At 42.8% G+C, this 22,971-nt stretch overlaps 1 protein-coding gene across 1 annotated transcript in view; it reads right to left on the reverse strand.

The window, feature by feature from the left end:
• The window catches only part of nav2a (neuron navigator 2a), a 1,053,608-nt gene extending 1,030,837 nt beyond the window's left edge, over nucleotides 1-22,771 (reverse strand). The window contains exon 1 of the mRNA XM_038808368.1: nucleotides 22,510-22,771. Coding sequence (XP_038664296.1) covers nucleotides 22,510-22,581 — 72 coding nt within the window. The 5' untranslated portion in view covers nucleotides 22,582-22,771. The remainder of the gene's footprint in view (nucleotides 1-22,509) is intronic.
• Between the last annotated feature and the right edge of the window lie 200 nt (nucleotides 22,772-22,971).

Raw genomic sequence — 22,971 nt, forward strand, 5'->3', positions numbered from 1 at the left:
GAAGGGCCACCACAGTGTGAATAACATGCATCAGTGAGTGTGTGTGTAATATATATATATATATAGTATTGTCATTGATACAATGTAACGAGCAGCCACCAATTTATGCCTAGCAAACCCCCACAACCTCCCACTGCTTTTAATATTACTGACAGAAGTTGCCACATAACAGTTCCCAAAGAGAACGGTTGACAGATTGCAATCATACCAAGAGTTGCCCCATTTTTGTCTCATGGAACAAAAATGCAAAATGGGGTGGCACAATGGCACAGTGGTTACCACTGTTGTCTTGCAGCTCCAGGAACCCAGGTTCAATTCTGACCATGGGGGACTGTCTTTGTGGAGTTTGCACATTCACCCGTGTCTGCGTGGGTCCAAAGATGTGCAGGTGAGGTAGGTTGGCCATGATAAATTGCCCCTTCGTGTTCAGCGGTTAGGTGGGTTATTGGGATAGGGTGGGAGAAGTGGGCCGAGGTAGAGTGCTCTTTCGGAGGGTCTGTGCAGACTTAACTGGCCGAATGGCCTCCTTACAGGATACTGCAAGGCCTGGATAGAGTGGACATGGAGAGAATGTTTCCACTTGTCGGAAAAACTAGAACCAGAGGGAACAATCTCAGGCTGAAGGGACGATCCTTTAAAACAGAGATGAGGAGGAATTTCTTCAGCCAGAGGGTGGTGAATCTGTGGAACTCTTTGCCACAGAAGGCTGTGGAGGCCAAATCATTGAGTGTCTTTAAGACAGAGATAGATAGGTTCTTGATTAATAAGGGGATCAGGGGTTATGGGGAGAAGGCAGGAGAATGGGGATGAGAAAAATATCAGCCATGATTGAATGGTGGGGCAGACCCGATGGGCCGAGTGGCCTAATTCTGCTCCTATGTCTTATGGTCTAATGGTCTTCTGCACTGCAGGGATTCTATGTCAATTATTTATACAGGCAATGAATTATCACTGGAAAAACATCTATTATTGAAAAGCATTTTACATTTTCACTCAGCAAAGTGATGGATTTGCATTATAAAATACAGGGCCAGATGGAAACTTCAATTCAGAACTCGCTGTAATGCTTACTGAACAACAACAGTAACTTGTGTTTACAGATGGAACAGTTTTCTACATTAAAGATAGCAAGTTCAGTAAATTAATTAGGAAACTTGCTCTTCTTTGATATATTAGAAGGGCTAAGTTGCAAAAGGCTAACAAGGATTAACCAAAAACTTGATACCATATTTACACTGCAAACCCTTATTCTTATTAATGGGCTTGCTTCTATATGGAGTTTCAATTTTCTTTGTCGGGTCAGTGAAGTGGACATATTTATACTGGGTGGTAATGGAGCTAACATCATCGCCTAATAATAATCTGACTTAGCCTAAGGGATATTTCACAACAGTGCCTTGCTGTAATATTAGAAAAATTATCCTTAGTTTCTGTCATGATTTATGTACAATATTGGATACTTTAGAGTAATTATGAAGTGGTAATCTGATCAATAGGTGCAGATAATGTTACAAGAGAGAGTACTACACTGAAGCTATATATAGCCATCAAATTTGGATTACACTTTGAAATCATCCCCAGATATCAGCTTTTGGTCATGTAATGTGTACAAGGTTAGAATTCTGCATCAGAGTTTCATTCCACACAGGACTAATATAAGTCAAGAAAACTGATTGTTGCTGCATAATTGCTGGAGATTTAAAAATTTAGGCACAGTCTGCATTTAATTTCTGGCAAATTACTCAGTAGTACTCTGTGATCAAATAGGATTTAAATGTTGAAGCTAAAAGGTTTGCCTTCATCCCGTGGGTTATAAAGACCATTATAAAATTCTGTCAAACAAAATAAGCTGCAGATGTGCAATATTTTGATAGTAATGTCAACTGTTAAAACATAAATGTGTGTAAAATATATAGCATGTGTCATCACTTTCAACAAACCTAGTTTTCTAATAACATTTGTAACAACAGAAATCAATAACTATTAAACCACTAAATTCACTGCCAAAAAAACCAAAGCTTGCCTCAAAGGCAGTTTGAGTGCTCAATGAGAGATCAAAGGCGTAATATATTGAAATTTATTCATTTTTCTGATTACAGTATCTTTAAGAGGCAAGATCAAATGAAGTTTACAATTTTTTTTTAAAATCATATTTTCTTCTCAAGTAACAAGATTAAGGGCAAGGTACCACTCTTAAAAGGGAATCATGATATCTGTTTTTATTTATAAATTTGACTTCTTCCTAACCTCCCAACAGCCTCAAAACTGTAGGATGTTCTCTCGCAGGATGTAATAATTCATTAATATTTTATGTACATCTATGCGGAGACAACCTGTCTTCAGTTTTATTGATTTTTCAAAATCATTTTATATATTACTTCTTCAAACCACAACCACCCAAGACTAAGTGCTGCTGCTTAAAGGCAGACAACATTTTAAGTACAAAATAATGAAGCGTTTGCACAGGTCATTGGTTTTGTCAATTCAAAACTTGTTCCATTTTATTTTCATTACATTATTTCTTGTTGAAAAAATTATGAATGATCACAACCAAACTTTAGATTTATCACAGATCTCAGGTGGTACAACTTGTGGCCCTGAAATCATTGAGCCACCAACTCTTGGCAGATTTCACAATTTAACTTCAACTTCTGAAATATTTTCAAGGCATCTTTTCTTTAACGAACCTTAAAGGGATTTTCCTTCGTTACATTAATACTTTGCAGTTTCACCAGGATGAACCAGTCACAATAGCCATTTATTTTACATTTAGCTCGTCAGCCTCATGTATCACATTCCAACAGTGTCCTTGTGAGCATGATTTTCATTGTCATGATGTGAAACCCAAAACAGCTTTAATGGGCCACAAAGAGTAGGAATCCATATTGTGAAACTGAAGCCATTTCCTGTGTCCTGTTACTGCAATTACTGTACTTCAATGCAGCATTAATATTATTTAACATCCAAATCAAGGAGCTCAACATGAACAGCTTTCATATTGTGCGTAACTAATCACCACAAAAAAAAATTTCAGTCAGTCAGTCAGTCTCTTCAGAACTTGACTCATTGCAACATCACTTGTGATGCACTGAATAGGTCCAGAATTGGAATTTAGTCTATTTAACATAAACAGTGGAGCTTCACTGCACCTCAAAAGCTTCCGTTCTGAAGTATACTTTTTGAACATCAATTCATTGCCATCAATACATGCCTTGAAGAGCCAAATGGTGGAAAAGATTCAAAATGTAGGGTACAATCATTCTCATCCTGTGATATATGTTCTAACACAGCTTATAGTACATCAGAATTATTTTCTCTACATTTTCTTTGACACAGAGAAGATGTTTCCCTTTGTGGGCAAGACAGAACTAGGGGCATACATATAAAACAGTCACACACAAATCCAAGGGGCTGGTTTAGCACACTGGGCTAAACAGCTGGCTTGTAATGCAGAACAAAGCAGCAGTGGGGGTTCAAATCCCGTAGCAGCCTCCCTGAACAGGTGCCGGAATGTGGCGACTAGGGGCTTTTCACAGTAACTTCATTAAAGCCTACTTGTGACAATAAGTTATTATTAACTGGGATTTAGGAGAATCTTCATCACCCAAAGAGAGTGGTTACAATGTGAAATTTTGCGATCCCGGCCCCGGGTCACTGTCCATGTGGAGTTTGCATATTTTCCTCGTGTTTGCGTGGGTCTCAACCCCACAACTCAAACATGTGCAGGGTAGGTGGATTGGCCATGCTAAACTGCCGCTTTATTGGGGGAAAAAATGAATTGGGTACTTTAAATATATCTTTTAAAAATAAAAAGATAATGTGGAATTTTCTACCACAGATGACTAGCACAGGTAGATTTTTTTTAAATTTAGAGTACCCAATTCATTTCTTTCCAATTTAGAGGCAATTTAGTATGGCCAACCTACCTGCATTTCTTTTGGGTTGTGGGGGTGAGACAAGCATTGTTACATTTAACGGGAAGCTTAACAAGCACTGAAAGTAATAGAAGGCTATTTTGATGGGAATGACAATGGACGGAGGTTTGTGTGGAGCAGATATACCAGCATAGACCTATTAGTCTGAATGTTTTTTTTCCTGTCTATAATATGCAATGCACAGCATTAAAAAAGGACTTAAATACGTAGATAAGTTAAAACATACAATGGCAAACAATTTAAAAACCCTCTTTATTGAACAGATCCAAATAATTGGCAGATTGCCAACCCAAGCATCTGGTCAGAATTTTATTTCTGGAGACAGTGCATCCCAAAAGATCTAATGTGGACCCATTTCTGACAACTCTCCAAGTTGTTTGGATTTGCGACAATGACTTCCTGGGTGGATTATCACCACCACTCCCATTGAACCACTTGACGTGTCAGTTTGATGCAGCTGAGTAGCTTGCCAGGACACTTCAGAGGGCGGTTGCAGGTCAGACACATCAGTGTGGAACTGGAGTCATATCTCGGCCAAACTGATAAAGAACGCCTTGGATTTGTTTTATGACAATCTGACAATTTTGTGCTCATTTTGGCAGATATAAATAAAATTAATAAAAACTTTGTTTTTGAAACCAAATGTTTAAACTTTTAAAGCAGTTTTGAACACAAATTCATTGCACTGCTCGTTCAGTGCTCTGAATTACAAGACTACGAACACAAATGAATGGCGGAGCAGGGTCGAATGGCGGAATGGCCTCCTGCTTCTAATTCCTATGTATATTTCCATGAATATTGCACTTCCATATTCCTTTTCCAGAGATGGAAACAAACCAGCAGTGAGGGAAAATGGATTGCTTTCTGTTAAAAATGTGTGCAGCCTTATGAGAGAAACCATTTGATGGTGATTCCAGCACTACTAAAATACATGTTCAGAATTTTATAGTGAGAGCTGGGTTGACATAAAATCTTGATATGTCAATGTAGAAACAGAACTAATTTCAAAATCTTCTGGAATTCCTGATTTGCAAGGTGACAGCTAAAGAGGTTGTGTAGGAGGTGAGTGGGAGGGTGGGAGAACTGAATTCTGAGCCCAAAAGACCAACTATCATGTGTGCCACTTATGTGAGAAGTTTACAACTGAATCTTCATATGTCCATTGAGAATTGTATAGCGATAATTAGTTAGTTCAGTATAACCCTTCATGTTGCACAGTTTTAGCCTTTTAAAGGGTACAACAGTTACAGAAGTGAATTTCTACTTATATAATTCAACAGAAACTAAATTAGACTGAAATTTCAAGTGGAAACAGGGGCATTTAGTAATAATAGCTTATTGTCACAAGTATGCTTCAATGAAGTTACTGTGAAAAGCCCCTCGTCGCCACATTCCGGTGCCTGCTCGGGGAGGCTGGTACAGGAATTGAACCCACACTGCTGCCTTATTCTGCATTACAAGTCAGCTGTTTAGCTCACTGTGCTAAACCAGCCCCTGGACAATTTCCATTGTCTTTTCTGTTTGTGTGAGTTCTTGATGCAAGTTGCTGCTTATAGAGTACAAACAAACCAACATGGCAGCCCATCAGTGAAAAACTCAAACCCAGGGGGGGTTGGTTGGCTCACATGGTTGACATTGGCTCAATTCCCATACCAGCTGAGTTATCCATGAGGTTATCCTTTCAAACCTTGCTCGTCATCTGAGATGTGGTGACTCTCAATTTAAACCACCACCAGTCAACTCTCCCTCAAAAGGGCCAATAGTTCTCGGGGAAGAGGGCGACTTTCACTCAATTGGCAGGTTATACAAAAAGGATACAGCTACATTTTCAATCTGATCCCTGTAGAACAGCAGCTGGCCAGAGTAAACTTCCAAATGGGCAGCAATGTCAAGCACATATTAAATGGACTGTGATTACACACATCATAATTTCTGCACACAAATGTATATTCACACTATTATCAAGTCAGTAACAGAGGGTGGCACGGTGGTGCAGTGGTTAGCACCTCTGCCTCATGGTGCTGAGGATCTGGGTTCAATCCCAGCCCCAGGTCACTGCCATATGGAGTTTGTACATTCTCCCTGTCTTTGAGTGGGGCTCACACCCACAATCCAAAGATGTGCAGGGTGGGTGACCACGCTAAATTTCCCCTTAATTGGAAACATTTTTTAAAAGGTAAGTATCTATCTGACAATATGGAAAATTTACCACTTTTGACTATCCATAAAAAGCAGGACAGATCCAATCCTGTCAATTACTGCCTATCAGTCTACTCTCAAATCATCAGCAAAGTGGTGGAAGATGTCATCAACAGTACTATCATAGAACATAGAACATAGAACGATACAGCGCAGTACAGGCCCTTCGGCCCTCGATGTTGCACCGACATGGAAAAAAAAACTAAAGGCCATCTAACCTACACTATGCCCTTATCATCCATATGCTTATCCAATAAACTTTTAAATGCCCTCAATGTTGGCGAGTTCACTACTGTTGCAGGTAGGGCATTCCACGGCCTCACCACTCTTTGCGTAAAAAACCCACCTCTGACCTCTGTCCTATATCTATTACCCCTCAATTTAAGGCTATGTCCCCTCGTGCTAGCCACCTCCATCCGCGGGAGAAGGCTCTCGCTGTCCACCCTATCTAACCCTCTGATCATTTTGTATGCCTCTATTAAGTCACCTCTTAACCTTCTTCTCTCTAACGAAAACAACCTCAAGTCCATCAGCCTTTCCTCATAAGATTTTCCCTCCATACCAGGCAACATCCTGGTAAATCTCCTCTGCACCCGTTCCAAAACTTCCACGTCCTTCCTATAATGAGGCGACCAGAACTGTACGCAATACTCCAAATGCGGCCGTACTAGAGTTTTGTACAACTGCAACATGACCTCATGGCTCCGGAACTCAATCCCTCTACCAATAAAGGCCAACACACCATAGGCCTTCTTCACAACCCTATCAACCTGGGTGGCAACTTTCATGGATCTATGTACATGGACACCGAGATCCCTCTGCTCATCCACACTACCAAGAATTTTACCATTAGCCAAATATTCCGCATTCCTGTTATTCTTTCCAAAGTGAATCACCTCACACTTCTCCACATTAAACTCCATTTGCCACCTCTCAGCCCAGCTCTGCAGCTTATCTATGTCCCTCTGTAACCTGCAACATCCTTCCGCACTGTCTACAACTCCACCGACTTTAGTGTCGTCTGCAAATTTACTCACCCATCCTTCTGCGCCCTCCTCTAGGTCATTTATAAAAATGACAAACAGCAACGGCCCCAGAACAGATCCTTGTGGTACGCCACTCGTAACTGAACTCCATTCTGAACATTTCCCATCAACTACCACTCTCTGTCTTCTTTCAACTAGCCAATTTCTGATCCACATCTCTAAATCACCCTCAATCCCCAGCCTCCGTATTTTCTGCAATAGCCGACCGTGGGGAACCTTATCAAACGCTTTACTGAAATCCATATACACCACATCAACTGCTCTACCCTCGTCTACCTGTTCAGTCACCTTCTCAAAGAACTCGATAAGGTTTGTGAGGCATGACCTACCCTTCACAAAACCATGCTGACTATCCCTAATCATATTATTCCTATCTAGGATGATTATAAATCGTATCTTTTATAATCCTCTCCAAGACTTTACCCACCACAGACGTTAGGCTCACCGGCCTATAGTTACCGGGGTTATCTCTACTCCCCTTCTTGAACAAAGGGACCACATTTGCTATCCTCCAGTCCTCTGGCACTATTCCTGTAGCAAATGATGACCTAAAAATCAAAGCCAAAGGCTCAGCAATCTCTTCCCTGGCTTCCCAGAGAATCCTAGGATAAATCCCATCTGGCCCCGAGGGACTTATCTATTTTCACCTTGTCCAGAATTGCCAACACTTCTTCCCTACGCACCTCAATGCCATCTATTCTAATAGCCTGGGTCTCAGCATTCTCCTCCACAATATTATCTTTTTCCTGAGTGAATACTGACGAAAAGTATTCATTTAGTATCTCGCTTATCTCCTCAGCCTCCACAACTCAACTTCCCACCACTGTCCTTGACTGGCCCTACTCTTACCCTAGTCATTCTTTTATTCCTGACATACCTATAGAAAGCTTTTGGGTTTTCCTTGATCCTACCTGCCAAAGACTTCTCATGTCCCCTCCTTGCTTGTCTTAGCTCTCTCTTTAGATCCTTCCTCGCTTCCTTGTAACTATCAAGCGCCCCAACTGAAACTTCACGCCTCATCTTCACATAGGCCTCCTTCTTCCTCTTAACAAGAGATTCCACTTCTTTGGTAAACCACGGTTCCCTTGCTCAACCCCTTCCTCCCTGCCTGACTGGTACATACTTATCAAGAACATGCAATAGCTGTTCCTTGAACAAGCTCCACATATCCAGTGTGCCCAAACCTTGCAGCCTACTTCTCCAACCTACACATCCTAAGTCATGTCTAATGGCATCATAATTGCCCTTCCCCCAGCTATAACTCTTGCCCTGCGGGGTATACTTATCCCTTTCCATCACTAACGTAAAGGTCACCGAATTGTGGTCACTGTTTCCAAAGTGCTCACCTACCTCCAGATCTAACACCTGGCCTGGTTCATTACCCAAAACCAAATCCAATGTGGCCTCGCCTCTTGTTGGCCTGTCAACATATTGTGTCAGGAAACCCTCCTGCACACATTGTACAAAGAACGACCCATCTAATGTACTCGAACTATATCTTTTCCAGTCAATATTTGGAAAGTTAAAGTCTCTATCAAGATGCACTTCCTCAACAAAAGACAGAGGATTAGAGAGTGGCAAATGTAACACCCTGATTCAATAAAGGGTGTAAGGACAGTCTTAGCAACTACAAGTTAATTCATCTAACACCAATGGTGGGTAAGGTTTTAAAATCCATAATGCTGGCCAATGATGTCCAAATCCTTTAAATGAGTAAAAAACATACTTTGTGACCATGAAATAAAAATAAAGACTGGTTGTCTCCTGGCTTGGTGCATTAAAGTAGAATGTAGCTGTGACATGTGGATTCGGAAATCCGCATGCTCCCAATCAATCTGTGTTGAGTTAACAGATCTCAGTGGTAGAGGTGCTCCAATGTGCCTCAGTTCTCCATCCAGCCAAGTCCCCATACCTGCTTACCAAGCAACCCCTGCTGATAATGTGAATAAAACATTATCATATTTCTGTTTGTAAGAGATTGAAATGAGAACAATTGTTATCCCGTACAATGACTGCACTTGAAAAAGTACTTCATGAAAGGCACTTAAGTACTAGTTGTTACTTTTATTCACATTGGGTCAGAGGAGGAGTGAGCTTGGTTGTGATGCCTCATGGTCAAATTACTCACATATGAATGTTGTAAGGATGCTCCTGTTAATCCCGGTCTGTCCCTTGTTGTTTTTCCTTTTAATTTCTGTTATTCTGCTATTTCAATTTCTGTACCTGCACGATTAATGGGACCTATGCCTTTAAGTTGGACTTCACCTTTAATTTGAAAAAAACAAGGCACTCCAGAGGATGTACTGTTTGGTCTCACATCAGTGATGCACCTCTTGATGGGCTTGGCTGTCAGCCAATAGACTGTTTCAGATTGCCAGGATTTAGCTGATAATCTATGCTGATTGGTGCTGACCATTCTGGAATATTCCTTCCTCTGTGTGACTGTTTCCAGTTTTTAGTTTTGTTTTGAATTCAGAGCTGAAGGAGGCTCTTTGAGTTTCTCTCTCCCTGAAAGGATAAAACTCTCTGAAACACCTCAGCTGAAGCTCTCTCCAGGGAAATGGATCCAGCCAGCTTTTCCTCTATTCAATCCGAGTCTTTAATTTCCGAAGACAGAGCTGGAAGGAACTCTTTGGGTTTCTCTCCTTTTTTACACACCTCTCCAAAATCTCATTGAAGCTGCTTCTCTGGTACTCTGTTTTTCCTCAGTAAAGCTAGGGGACATTCTGGTGAGTCTGGAAACCAGTTGATTTTGAACCACAGATGGAAGCTGGGGAGAAAGTGAGACCGAGGGTCTTATGGATCAAACTGGCCTGGGGCTGTTCTTTCGAGTGAAAGCCCAGTGCAATAAAAGTTAAAGTGACTGCCACAGAGGAATAAATAAATAAATAAATAAAAGGAAAGCCTATAGCCTGGGAGTTCTGACTGAATGTTACCACCAGAAGATCATTGTTAATAATCCAACCGCTGGCTTCAATCACTCGGCATCCTGGAAGAACAACCTACTACTCCAACAACTTCAACATCCGAAGCAAAGGGACTCATCTACCATTTCAAATTTTAATTCCTATTATTTGTACCCCTCCCTCTTTATGTGTCTGTCTTGTGTGTATTTGGTTAGAGAGTGCAACAGTAAAAGAAGGGAGTGGTAGATTAGCTGGCCGTTATTCTATTATAAGTAGCGCAAGTCTTATCTCTAATTTTGTTATAAACAGTTGTGTTTCACATGCAAACCTGGTATTTGTAAGTCATTGGAGCAGCCAAGGGCCAAACACCTCAGAAACTTTATACAAATTATTGGTTAACTCACTTATGTTGGGACTCTGGGGTCTGTTGGGCTGGAATCGATTGCGCACTAACCCAAGGTGTCGTAACAATGTCCATTTGGACAGGATCAGCTTGCCCTTAACAGCAACACAATCACCTCTGGGTCAGAAAGGGTTCAAACCATACTTTGGGACCTTCTTATATTCATTCAAGAGATCTGGGCATCGCCTCTCGGCCAGCATTTTTTGCTCATCCCTAATTGCCCTACAGAACGCAGTGGTAAGCCATCTTCTTGAAAGGATGTAGTCTACATGGTACAGGTACACCCACATTGTACAGATTAACTCTTTCTTCTAGGCTGATATTCAGTCAGATAATGAAGGAATGCTGCACTGTCAAAGGTGCCATCTTTGCCTAGTGTGCCATAATGGTAAAATATATTATGCCACATTTTCAACAAACAAGGTTACCTAGCCAACATTTATCCCTCAAACACCACCGGCAAAGTAGATTAATTGTTTATTGGATTGGATATGATTTATTGCCACGTGTACCGAGGTACAGTGAAAAGTATTGTTCTGCGTACAGACCAGACAGAACGTTCCATACATGAAAAAACACATAGGACATACATAAATACACAATGTAAATACATAGGCATCGGGTGAAGCATGCCAAGTATAGTACTTCTCAGTAGAGAAGAATTGTGAAGAGATCAGTTCAGTCCATAAGAGGGTCATTCAGGAGCCTGGTAACAGTGGGGAAGAAGCTGCTTTTGAACCTTTTTCCTGTAAAATGACAGTTGTCGCATTTCACATTTGAATATCTAAGAATATATATATTTTTTTAAATTTAGAATACCCAATTATTTTTTCCAATTAAGGGGCAATTTAGAGTGGCCAATCTACCTATCCTGCACATCTTTGGGTTGTGGGGGTGAAACCCACGCAGACACGGGGAGAATGTGCAAACTCCACACGGACAGTGACCCAGGGCCAAGATTCAAACCCGGATCCTCAGCGCCGTAGGCAGCAATGCTAACCACTGTGCCACCGTGCTGCCCCGAATATCTAAGAATATTAAAGCCAGTTTATAAATTCAAACTCAGGACAAATGAACATTTGTGGATCTTTACTTCAGCCAATTTTCTCAAGGCAGTAATTGGGAAAGGGAGAATACTGGAGAGAAAAATGAGGCAGAAATAAAGGGCTGGATTCTCCGCAGCCCGCACCGATATCACATTTAGCGTGGGGGCGAAGAATAACTTCTGCAGGGCAGCACGGTGGCGCAGTGGTTAGCATTGCTGCCTCAAGGCGCTGAGGACCAGGGTTCGAATCCCAGCCCTGGGTCACTATCCGTGTGGAGTTTGCACATTCTCCCTGTGTTTGCATGGGTTTCGTCCCCACGACCCAAAGATGTGCAGGGTAGGCGGATTGGCCACGCTAAATTGCTCTTTAATTGGAAAAATATGTAATTGGGTACTTTAAATTATTTTTAAAAAAAGAATCAACTTCTGCGCCAAAATCGGACCTGGTGCCTGTCCGGCGATTCTCCGGGACCCGAGAATCGGCGTTTTCGCGAATTACTCCACGCGGCTGGGGAGCCATTTACAGAGGCCCGCCCAGCAATCCTCCGTTCCCGACCGGCCGAGTTCCCAACGGCATGGAACTAACATGCTATGGCCGGTGGTGACTCTCGCGTGGCGGCTGCAGACTCAGTCCACGGCCGCCCTGGGTGGGGGTGGGGGGGATCGGGCACCGGGGGAGGGGGGCCTTATGGGCGGCCAGAGGACAGATCGGGCTGGTCGGATCTTCCGGCGTGCGGCCAATCGGGGGGACCTACATTTTCCAGCTGCCTCTGCGGTCCAAGTCCGCCATGGCGCTCGGTGCCATCTTTGCCTAGTGCGCATGCGCGGATTCACAACCGGAAATGCGGGGGCCCGCATCCGCAACTAAAGCTGCGTGATTCACTCTTAGTCCTTGCTAGCCCCCTACAGGTAAGGGAATCAACTAATAATTTTTTGGAAACTCGGGAGTGAAACACCAGCGTTTTTACGCCGGCGTCGGGACATAGTCCCATTTTGGAAGAATCCAGCCCAAGGTTTTAAATCAAATAAATATTTAAGAAATGTGAATTGAACGATTAATCCCTTCAATTCTTTTATCCTTATTTAAATTTTCAAAACAAATGAAGAACTGGGCTTGATAACACACTGCAAGCAGTTTTTAGGCATTGAAATGGCTGTATTCTGACATATGTACCAATCGCTCCAGGCATAAGAACCTGTTATGGTGTATGCGCAGATTTGACAGATAGCACATGGTCAATTCTCTCATTCATACAGATATCCAGATGGCAAATACAACCCACCATCAGGACCTGCACAAAACGTTGGGAGACTGGTGTGGTGAGGGTGGGAAGATAATAAACAAATGGCCAAAAAAAGCAGCAGCCAGGGCCAACCACCTGTCATCAATGGAAAAGCATAACATCAAACAGTCAAAGAACAAAGAAAAGTACAGCACAGGAACAAGCCCTTCGGCCCTCCAAGCCTGTGCCAACCATGCTGCCTGTCTAAACTAAAATCTTCTGCTCTTCCAGCGTCCATATCCCTCTATTCCCATGCCATTCATGTATTTGTCAAGATGCCCCTTAAATGTCACTATCGTCCCTGCATCCACCACCTACTCCGGCAGCGAGTTCCAGGCACCCACTACCCTCTGTGTAAAACACTTGCCTCATACATCTCCTCTATACCTAGCCCCTTGCACCTTAAACCTATGCCCCTAGTAATTGACCCCTCTCCCCTGAGAAAAAGTCTCTGACTATCCAGCCCTTGTATAGCTAGCAAGGATTTTTTTTCTCTCACTCTGGTAACCTGCAGCGGCAGGGTAGTCTGCAGCCATCAACCAACAAGCCTTATGATTTAAAACCAGAAGTTGTTTATTTCAATAAAACGCTAAAGATAGGTGTGACAATCAAAGATTTGCGAATCAAAATTGAACACTGATGAATGAGATCCTTCAACACATAAATGTGTGAAAACGGGACAAAATGCTTCATTTCATATTCAGCAATTTGGTTTCCTTCCATATCGTTCATATTACAAAATGCAATGTGCAAATTGCCTTTAAGGGCACACAGAAAACATAATTTGGATTCACATCAGTATGCTAATCTAACCACAAGACAGTAGCAACATTGCTATTATTTTCCTGCAGATATCCATGCTACAGAGTAGCAACTTACCACATCTGCAGTGAAGCCGATGCCAATTTGACAACTTAAAAAAAGGAACCCAAATCAAGCTGAGAGCAATAACAAATTGGTACAATCTGCTCAACATTAATGTTGCATTAAGAAAATTACAGTTTGAAGTAAATTAAATCTGGGAATTGAAACAGTCAAAAAAATTAACTTCAGCAACATGTAATTTTCTCATCCTTTTGACTCACCATCTTCAATTAAACCTGCGACATTCTGCACATTGTAAAATGGGCAAAATCAGCTCTCAACAGGCGAAGCATTGCCACGCCACATTTACTGAAAAAGTTAACCTTCGGAGCGGCTTGAACTAAAATATTAGAGGTATATTTTGCTTTCTTTGAACAGTTGAAATAAAAGTCATTTACTGAATAATTCCAAACCTCACTAGTTCAGTGAACAAATTGTTTGAAAGTGGCACCCAAAACAAAATTTATCATAGCTGGCTCATACACATTAACCTTTCGCCTTTCACAGTTAATCCTTAAAGAACTAATCGAATTATTTGACATTGACAATGTGGCTAACTCTTAACTGCCCTCTGAAATGGCCTAGCACGTCACTCATTTTGAGGGCTATTATGAATGGGGAACAAATGCTGGCCTCGTCAGTGACATCCGCATCCCATGACGAATAAATAGAAACAAAGGGCGGAATTCTCCGGCACTTCCCGCGGAAAGGTTTTCCCGTTCCGGAGGTGGCTCGCCAGCATGCTTCAGGTCTTGCTGAAGTTGACCCCCTCCACGGATTCCCCTATGGTGGCACGAGTAAGGGATATAAATCGCAGAACCAGCAGATCCCGCCGGAGACAGATGGCGAAGATCCCACCTCCATTAAGAGAAAACCCACTGCGGTGGGGGAGGGACTGAAGAATTCCATCCAAAAATTCTCACCAGTTATTCTCAGCAGTTTGAAAACTGACAAATAATGAACCGCACTTGGAATTTTGGCATTTAAAGAAGGATAAGATGCACTGCCCTTTCAATATACATTAGTGATCCATATTAGGCACCAATATGAACTGTTGTACAGTTAGAATTTCTGGTATGAGTTACATTTCTATAGGGCGAGGTTGGGTCAAGGTTTGATACTATGTGAGAAAGGAAGAGAAATGCATCAACAAACTGGAGTAGCAGTTATCTCTAAACTCTTACTGGGGACCTTCTGTCTTGATTTGGAGAATGGACAGAAGAAAACATACTTGCTCACTTTCAGATCCACAATTATTGTGGGAACCAAAAAAATTAATTTTACTTTTAAATGTAAAATGCACAATTGAACTCTGGACAGTACAAATAAATCCCACATGGAAAAACAATGATTTGGTAGCAACTATAATTCTTTAGTCAAAATATTTAATTCACAGATAACTAGTTCAGAAATCTACAAAAAAAAACATGTAACCGTTGGCCAACAATTTTTTTAGGAACAATTTCTTCATGTTTATCTACTACAAAGCAACTGACTGATAAGGAAACTATAATCCAGTCATGATTATATCCATCTCCAGTACATTAAACAGAACTATTAAGTAAGCCTACAGCAATGGGCTTAGACAGATAAGCCTTTTATTAAATGAAAATACTCACAATATTACTCTGCTTATCTGGAAGTATTTGGTTTAAGGTTTCACTATTGTCTACTTCCTTCAATTTTAATGTAACAGAAATTGGAAGAAATTACAATAGAAAGGCGTAACACGTTTCAAACAAGGAATTTCATACGTACGGACTCTTCCTTTTAAAAGTTTAGCACTTGTAGATAATGACGATAATATCGGATTAAGCCTTTTGAATGTTTCATTCCATCAAAGTCTTTCTTATTAATGTGAAACAAAAATCCAAAGTAATCTTTTGTAAACTTGATTAGTACTGTAAAGCATATCTAGATAAATGCAAGCTGTAAAACATGTTTGGCAGTTATATTTTTAGAGGAATTCTTTAAAAATGTCTTGCGACACTTCACACAACATTGAATATAAAAACATCTGTTACAAAGAAATATTCACACTCATCAATCTGTTCAGTTGATCGACACGCATTAGTCAGGACTAATCTTATTTTATGAAACTGATTGGTTAGCGGAAAGCTCTCTGGCCACTGAGATTTAGAGATAGACTTTGCAGGCATCATGTAGTAATGCTAATCTTTGTAGATTTACCATTTCAGAAAGCATTTATTAATAGCCTCGACAGCCAATTTCAAACTCTCATTTTCATTAAGAGAAGACATCCAGATTTTGAGTGACCCAACAATGCCTGAAACAAAATGTTTATTTCTACAATGCCATTCACTTCTGCGTCTTTTCAGTCAACTTCACAAGTCGCATGCACAGCTTTGCCAATGAGTCAAGCCACCTCACCTTTGCAACATGGGTGTGCATGTTCAGCCAAACCATTATTTTTCTTACAAATTACAACTTGTTCATGTGTACATCAGCATCTGCTCATTTATTACGTACTGGTGTGACACCCATTGTTCAGAGATAGCCCACCTGTTTCCGAGTGGAAGGTCATGGGTTCAAGTCATACTTAAAAGACTTCAGCACAGAATCTAGGCTGTCACTCCAATTCAGTAATGAGGGAGTGCCACACTGCTGGAGGTGCCGTTGGGCAAGGTGTGGTAGTATGACTAGGGGTATTACGGTACCTAGGAGTGTGAGCTGCCATTGGTGCAGAGGGCTCGCTGACCATTGGCCCAGGTATCGTGTTCTCCGTATTCCTATTGGCTAAGAGGAAGGTAGCTCCGCTTACGAGGCGGGGTATAAGAACCCGTGTTCCCCAGCAGCCAGGCCATTTCTGTACGTCTGCTGCCGGGCTCACTTCTTGCTGATTAAAGCCTTTTGTTTCGGACTTCACCTACGTTTCGTGTCCATTGATTGTGCATCACAAGGCATTAAACCTTTGCTCTCAAATGGCATCAAAGATCCAATGGCAGTATTTTGAAGAAGAGCAAAGAGGTTCTCCCCAGTGCGCTGGCCAACATTTATCTCCCAATTAACTATTTGTCATTTAAAAAAAAGATTATCTGCCCATTGTTAGGCCTCTCGGTCTTAACTGCTGCCTTTCCTACATTACAACATCAAAACATTTCCTACATTATATCAGTGGCAATACTTGAAAAATAAGTATTTAATTGACTGTAAAAGGGGACATCCTTTGGTCTTCAGAGATACTGGGTGGCATGGCAGCACAGTGGTTAGCACTGTTACTTCACAGCGCCAGGTTCAATTCTCCTGCTTGGATCACTGTCTGTGCGGAGTCTGCACGTTCTCCTGTATCTGCGTGGATTTTCTCCGGGTGCTCCCTCCCAGTCTCCTCCCACAAGTCCTGAAAGACATGGGGCGCGATTCTCCGCCCCCCCCCCCCGACGGGTCGGAGAATAGCGGGAGGGCCTTCCCGACATTTTTCCCAACCTCCCGCTATTCTCCCCCCCCCCCCCCCCACGGCCGCCCCACGACACGAATCGCTGCTCGCCGTTTTTTACGGCAAGCAGCGATTCTCCCCTAGCCGATGGGCCGATTTCCCAGGCCTTTACGGCCGTTTTCACGAACTCCAACACACCTGCAGTTCGTGAAAACAGTTCGTGAAAACGGCCGCAAAGTGCCGTTCTGGAGAACCATGCCACCGATTGGCCCGGTGGGCACCAATCGCGGGCAGCGGGTTCGAACCCCGCGCACTCTTTGTTCCTCCGCCGCCCCGCTGGATCAGTCCGCGGGGCGGCTGAGGGGCATAATGGCCCGCGCATGCGCGGGTTTCACGCATATGCGCGATGACGTCGTCCGCGCATGCGCGGATTGGAGCCGCACAATCCGCGCATGCGTGGCTGACGTCATCATTTGCGTCAGCCGCCGTTAACCTTGGCGTGCGGGCTTAGCGAAGTTCGCTAAGCCTGCGATGCCGAGGTTCACGGGGCCGCGATGCTAGCCCCGACCGGGGAGCAGAATCGGGTCCCGGGAGGGGGCGCGGAGGCTGCCGTGAAACACTGCCAGTTTCATGGCAGCCTTCATGACTCTCCGCATTTGCGGAGAATCGCGCCCATGCTATTAGGTAATTTAGACATTCTGAATTCTCCTACTGTGTACCCGAACAGGCGTTGGGAGTGTGGCGCCCAGGGGATTTTCACAGTAACTTCATTGCAATGTTAATGTAAGCCTACTTGTGACAATAAAGATTCCCCGTTTGGGTGTTGACGTCAGGACTAAATTGTGTGCGGTTTGCGTTCCCATTGGGGGCGGTATTTGTGCAACAATTCAGGACATGCTAATAGGCCAGGACACTGCTAACGCGAATTCTGCGCAATTCCTGGCCCTGCTGGCTTTCTAACCGCAGGGGGCCGGCATTATAATAATCACTTATTGTCACAGGTAGGCTTCAATGAAGTTACTGTGAAAGGCCCCTAGTTGCCACATTCCGGTGCCTGTTCGGGGAGGCCGGTACTGGAATTGAACCCGCGCTGCTGGCCTTGTTCTGCATTACAAGCCAGCTGTTTAGGCCACTATGCTAAACCAGCCCAAAGAACCTGCCATCTGGGCTGTTTTTAAGTGCTCTACTTACTACACACTCACTGCAGCCACCAAGATGGCTGACAGAGGACCTGCCCCCCCCTCTCGAGATCAGGGGTCCGAGGTGGACCCACAGCTCCATGCCAGTGAGGAGCGGAAAGACTCCCTCTTCCCCAGCAAGGATAGCTTCAAGCCTGAACACTGCTTAGGAGGTGGAAGGAGAGAGCTGGTGATCCAGAGAGATGGGGGTCACTGGTGAGTCCTCTGCCCTGAGAGGGGCAGAGATCCAGGAGGGGTTCCAAAGAGTGTGGTGCAGGCGTCCTCTGGTTGGGGTGAGGTCTGTTAATCCCCTGCTTCCTCTGCAATGGGGCAACGATTCTGAAGAGTGCCAACACCTAATGGGCTCCTGATTGAGCTTTGCCACACCGATCCCCTTGATGAAGCAGCTGGGGCAAAGGGCTGTCCAACCCATGAATCACATTTGTCATAAAATCATAGAATTTATAGAGCTGAAGGAGGCCATTCAGCCCATCGAGTCTGCACAGGCCCTTGGAAAGAACCAAGCTCACACCTCCACCCTATCCCCGTAACCCCACAACCTTTTTGGACACTAAGGACAATTTAGCATGGCCAATCCACCTAACCCGCACACCTTTGGACTGTGAGAGGAAACTGGAGCACCCGGAGGAAACCCACGCACACACGGGGAGGACATGCAGACTCCGCACAGACAGTGACCCAAGCCGGGAATCAAACCTGGGACCCTGGAGCTGTGAAGCAACAGTGCTAACCGCTATGCTACCGTGCAATCGGCACCAGGCACGGACCTCAATTTTGGACAGACGTCCGATTCTTCGGCCGATTACGGTTTGCGGCAGAGAATTTCACCCACTTTATAAATGCAAGTTATTTCTTTAGTTATTACATATATAAATGTCAGTCCCTATCCAGAATTAAAACTGAACACAATTATATTTTCTAACTAAAATAAACCTTGCCCACTTACTTCATCATCAGTAAAAACAACAAATGCCTTTCAAGAACCAAGATTAGTTCAGGTATCACTTGCAAACATTGCTCAGTACACTTACTTATCTACATGTTAAATCTGTCATACAGTGGTGTGAAATCTCAATATATGTTTAGCTGCCTTTGACTATATTCACATACACAAATAGTTGACATTGTACAGTACAATTTGGAGTGACATTCATCTGCATAACAATCACAATGCATACTTACTATCGTGGAATTAAATCACATGGCCTTAGGAAGAATAGACTGAACACTGCAGTTTGAAATGTTAGGGAACCGGAATTATCAGAAACAGAAGCAATTGTGTTCATGTTGAGATCCTCTGTTTTCTGTAAGCCAGGCTTAGCTTTACATTAGTGGCAGCTCTATTAAATATTCACATTTTTTTGAAGTATCTGTGTATATAAAAAACACAAGTGCAGATTTTTTTTCTCCTCCAGGAGTAAGAGCCACCAAGTGGCACAGAAGGCATGAATGAGAAATGTAAGAATGCATTAGGGATTCATGTGAAATGACAGTTTCTACAGCTACCCAAAGGCATTCTAAGAAGCATGAAGATACTAGCCAATGTTCTTTTGCCAGAATAAGATCAAGTCACCATTGCTGGGAGCACTTGTGTGGGTGCATCTACCTTAAGACAAGACAGGAGAAAAATACTGAAAAGTAAAAACGCATATTCCTAGACATTCATTGTTGATATTCAGTACTGATTCAGATCAATCACACCATGACAATACAAAATTTTATCCTTAGGCTTTTCTGCAGCACACAGAAACAAACTCCAATCATGATGTTATAGTAGAACCTCATTTTCCTAATCGAACTAGAATATGTAAAGGTTGTGCTATAAAAACTAAGGTTCTGCACATTCAAACTGAATACAGGATTAAATCAAGTGCCGAAGCAACCACATAACGCAAAGTTTGCACAAACAAAGTTCCAGAAACTATCATTTAAATAATGAGCAAATATTTCAGTATTTGCTCATTACTTTGGTCTCAAGGTGTTCCCGTTTTTTTATTTTTGCAATTTTGTCAAGATATTCCCTCACCAGAGTCAAGTTTCTTCTTTCATCCGATAGAAGAGACGACCCAAACAGTTGCCAATATTGTTTGGTCAAACAACTTATTAAAGACGCACTGGCCCCTCTAAGTTTTGATTTTTGCAAGTGAAATATTACACCCATCAAGCCACACTCCAAACAGTGGAATAAATTATTAAGAATAGCATTTGAGCTCAAAGGGACTTTGCTCACGAGGGTACATAATATTCCACCAGACTATCTGGCTACTTGTATTTGGATTGAAATCCAAGCAAATGCAATGAGTTATGGATTTTTGTTAAAAAATAGCACGATGCAATGCAAGATTCGTTGGTGTATCCTTACAGTTTCTCCAAGGGGTTAAGGAACAAAATTTCCTTGCTTCCATCCATCCATGTCACCCATAAACATCTGCTGAGAAACAATGAAGGATGACTTGCCCCACTATTATTCTCTCCCGCACTTAAGTATACCATTGAAGACTTCCTAGTGACACTGAAAATTCCCGACAATCTTTGACACCAACTTGTGTCTTAATACTGTTTGGTTCAGTGTCTTTTTTCAATATGAGATTAACCATTTCACCAGATACACAAATCCCCTCGGTCGCGATTTTGATCAAATATTTAACTTGTCACGGACAATCTCCCAGACCTTTTTGTTGCATTCTGCCTGCACATTACTGACATTCTCAACACCAACTAGATACTAGAAATTTTACTGAAGCTTTTTATTAAACAGCAGTCAAACCAAAACCAAGTGGACATGCTATTCATGTCACTACTGAGAAGCATAGGGCAGGAAGAAAGACTCACAACCCTTTGAGTGGAAAATATTCTCCTCACCTCAGTTCTAAATGGTCAACTTCTTCTTTGGCATTTGTGACCCCATATTCTGGATACCCCAGCCAAGGAAAACATCCTCTCAGCATCAACCCCTGTATAGCCTCTTAAGAATTGTATATGTTAGATTGCCTCCGATTCTTATCAATTCTGGGCCATATGTATTTGTCTACTCAATTGCATTCCAGTTGAGTGAATCTTCATTGCATTTTAACATCAGTACATCGTTCTTAAGGTAAGAAAACCAAAACTTCACACATTCCTCCAGGTGTAGTCTCACTTTGTACAATGCAATGCTTTTCAAGTTAAGAGCAGGCTCCACTTTCAACTTACTTCAGCGACTCTTGGCTGATTCTACAAGAGTGGCAAACCGCCAGCACAGAGTGATTTAAAGAAGAGTGGTCATATTTGTGTTATACCTAAGCATAAACCGTTCAGATTTACAGCAAAATACTGGTGCATTTGTGGAAAAAAACTAAAGTGATCAATTGGACAAGCAAGTCAGTATAATAGGCTTTTTTTTAAACCTATATTAAATTCATGTTATTTTTTTAATTACCATATAGTTAATATATAACACACCATTCCTTCAAAGCGTGACACAAGTACCAATGCCAGCAAAGCAAGTTGCAACACATTCCACCAAAATAACCAATTAGTTTGGTCTTTGCAAAATACAACCTCAATTTTTAAATCCGAAATCATTTTGAGGCCACAAATTCTACACAAAGTACTTTTTGGAACAGATTTACAGTGAGTTGTATATCAAATCATTAGTGGCTCTCCGTAAACACATGGGGAAGAGACTAGAGCCGACTGCGAGCAATCATTGAATATAATCCCGCATATAACGTTATGAAATTTAATAATCGCCGTGACAATTGGGGTAAAGTTAAAATGAACATCACCAAAGCGATGTTATCACAGCTGCCACCGCAGCCTGACTTTGGGTTATATTACAGAGCCGCAGATTCCAAGTGCGGTCAGTGCCAAGAGCAAGATGAGCCTCATCAACAATGCACAAGAGCCCCTAATTGCATATTAATTTATGGCCAGTGTGGCATTTACGGACCTCACAATCACGCATTTAAAGTTTTCATCTGTTGGTCAGTGTGGGCAACGCACCACCAACATCTTTTTTAAAATAAAGAATCAAACAAATGAGACATCACAAGAATGAAGCTGTCAAAAGTGCTGGCAAAAAACAAACAAACAGCAACTGTCCAGATAGGCGACAATCTTTGTTTCCAGTGTGCACGAGTGAGGAGACTTTTAATGTCCTGAACTTTAGGCAGAGCCACCTCTGCACATTGCAGCTCCTGGGGAGGAGAGCCCTGCAGAGGGACAGTGTCAGCAAATGGCATTTGGTCACTTACTCTTTTCTGGTCTTCCAGCCCATGGGTGACAGGCTTCCTCTGGTGCCGGCTCGGCTCGGCTCCCGTCTCCATCTCCAGCCTCAGAAAGCCGCTGGTCGTCAGCTCCCAATCGACAGGTCCCGGGCTGGTCGCCACACACACAAGAAACCAAACATTCAGCCCGCCAGCTGGTGCCTCAGGCCGGCTCTGGTGCTGTCACCCATCACAGGGAGGGGGCGAGGTTCGGACTGATCAAACTTTCCCGGGGCTTGGAATCCCCCCCTCCTCCTCCTCCCGGTTATCCTGCTCCCTCCTCCCGCCCTCCTCCTGGTTAAAAGGTGCACTCTCACCCTTTCAATCTAGAGTGGGCAGGGCAGCCAGATTGCCAGCGCGAATTGAGGGCCGGTGCTCCCCGCCACATTATCGCTCCGGCAGCCTCTCCATTTTAGGCAGAAACGTGCGGGCGGCCGATGTGCCGGCGGT

This window comes from Scyliorhinus canicula, chromosome 9 (assembly GCF_902713615.1).
Source record: "Scyliorhinus canicula chromosome 9, sScyCan1.1, whole genome shotgun sequence".
Lineage (NCBI taxonomy): Eukaryota > Metazoa > Chordata > Chondrichthyes > Carcharhiniformes > Scyliorhinidae > Scyliorhinus > Scyliorhinus canicula.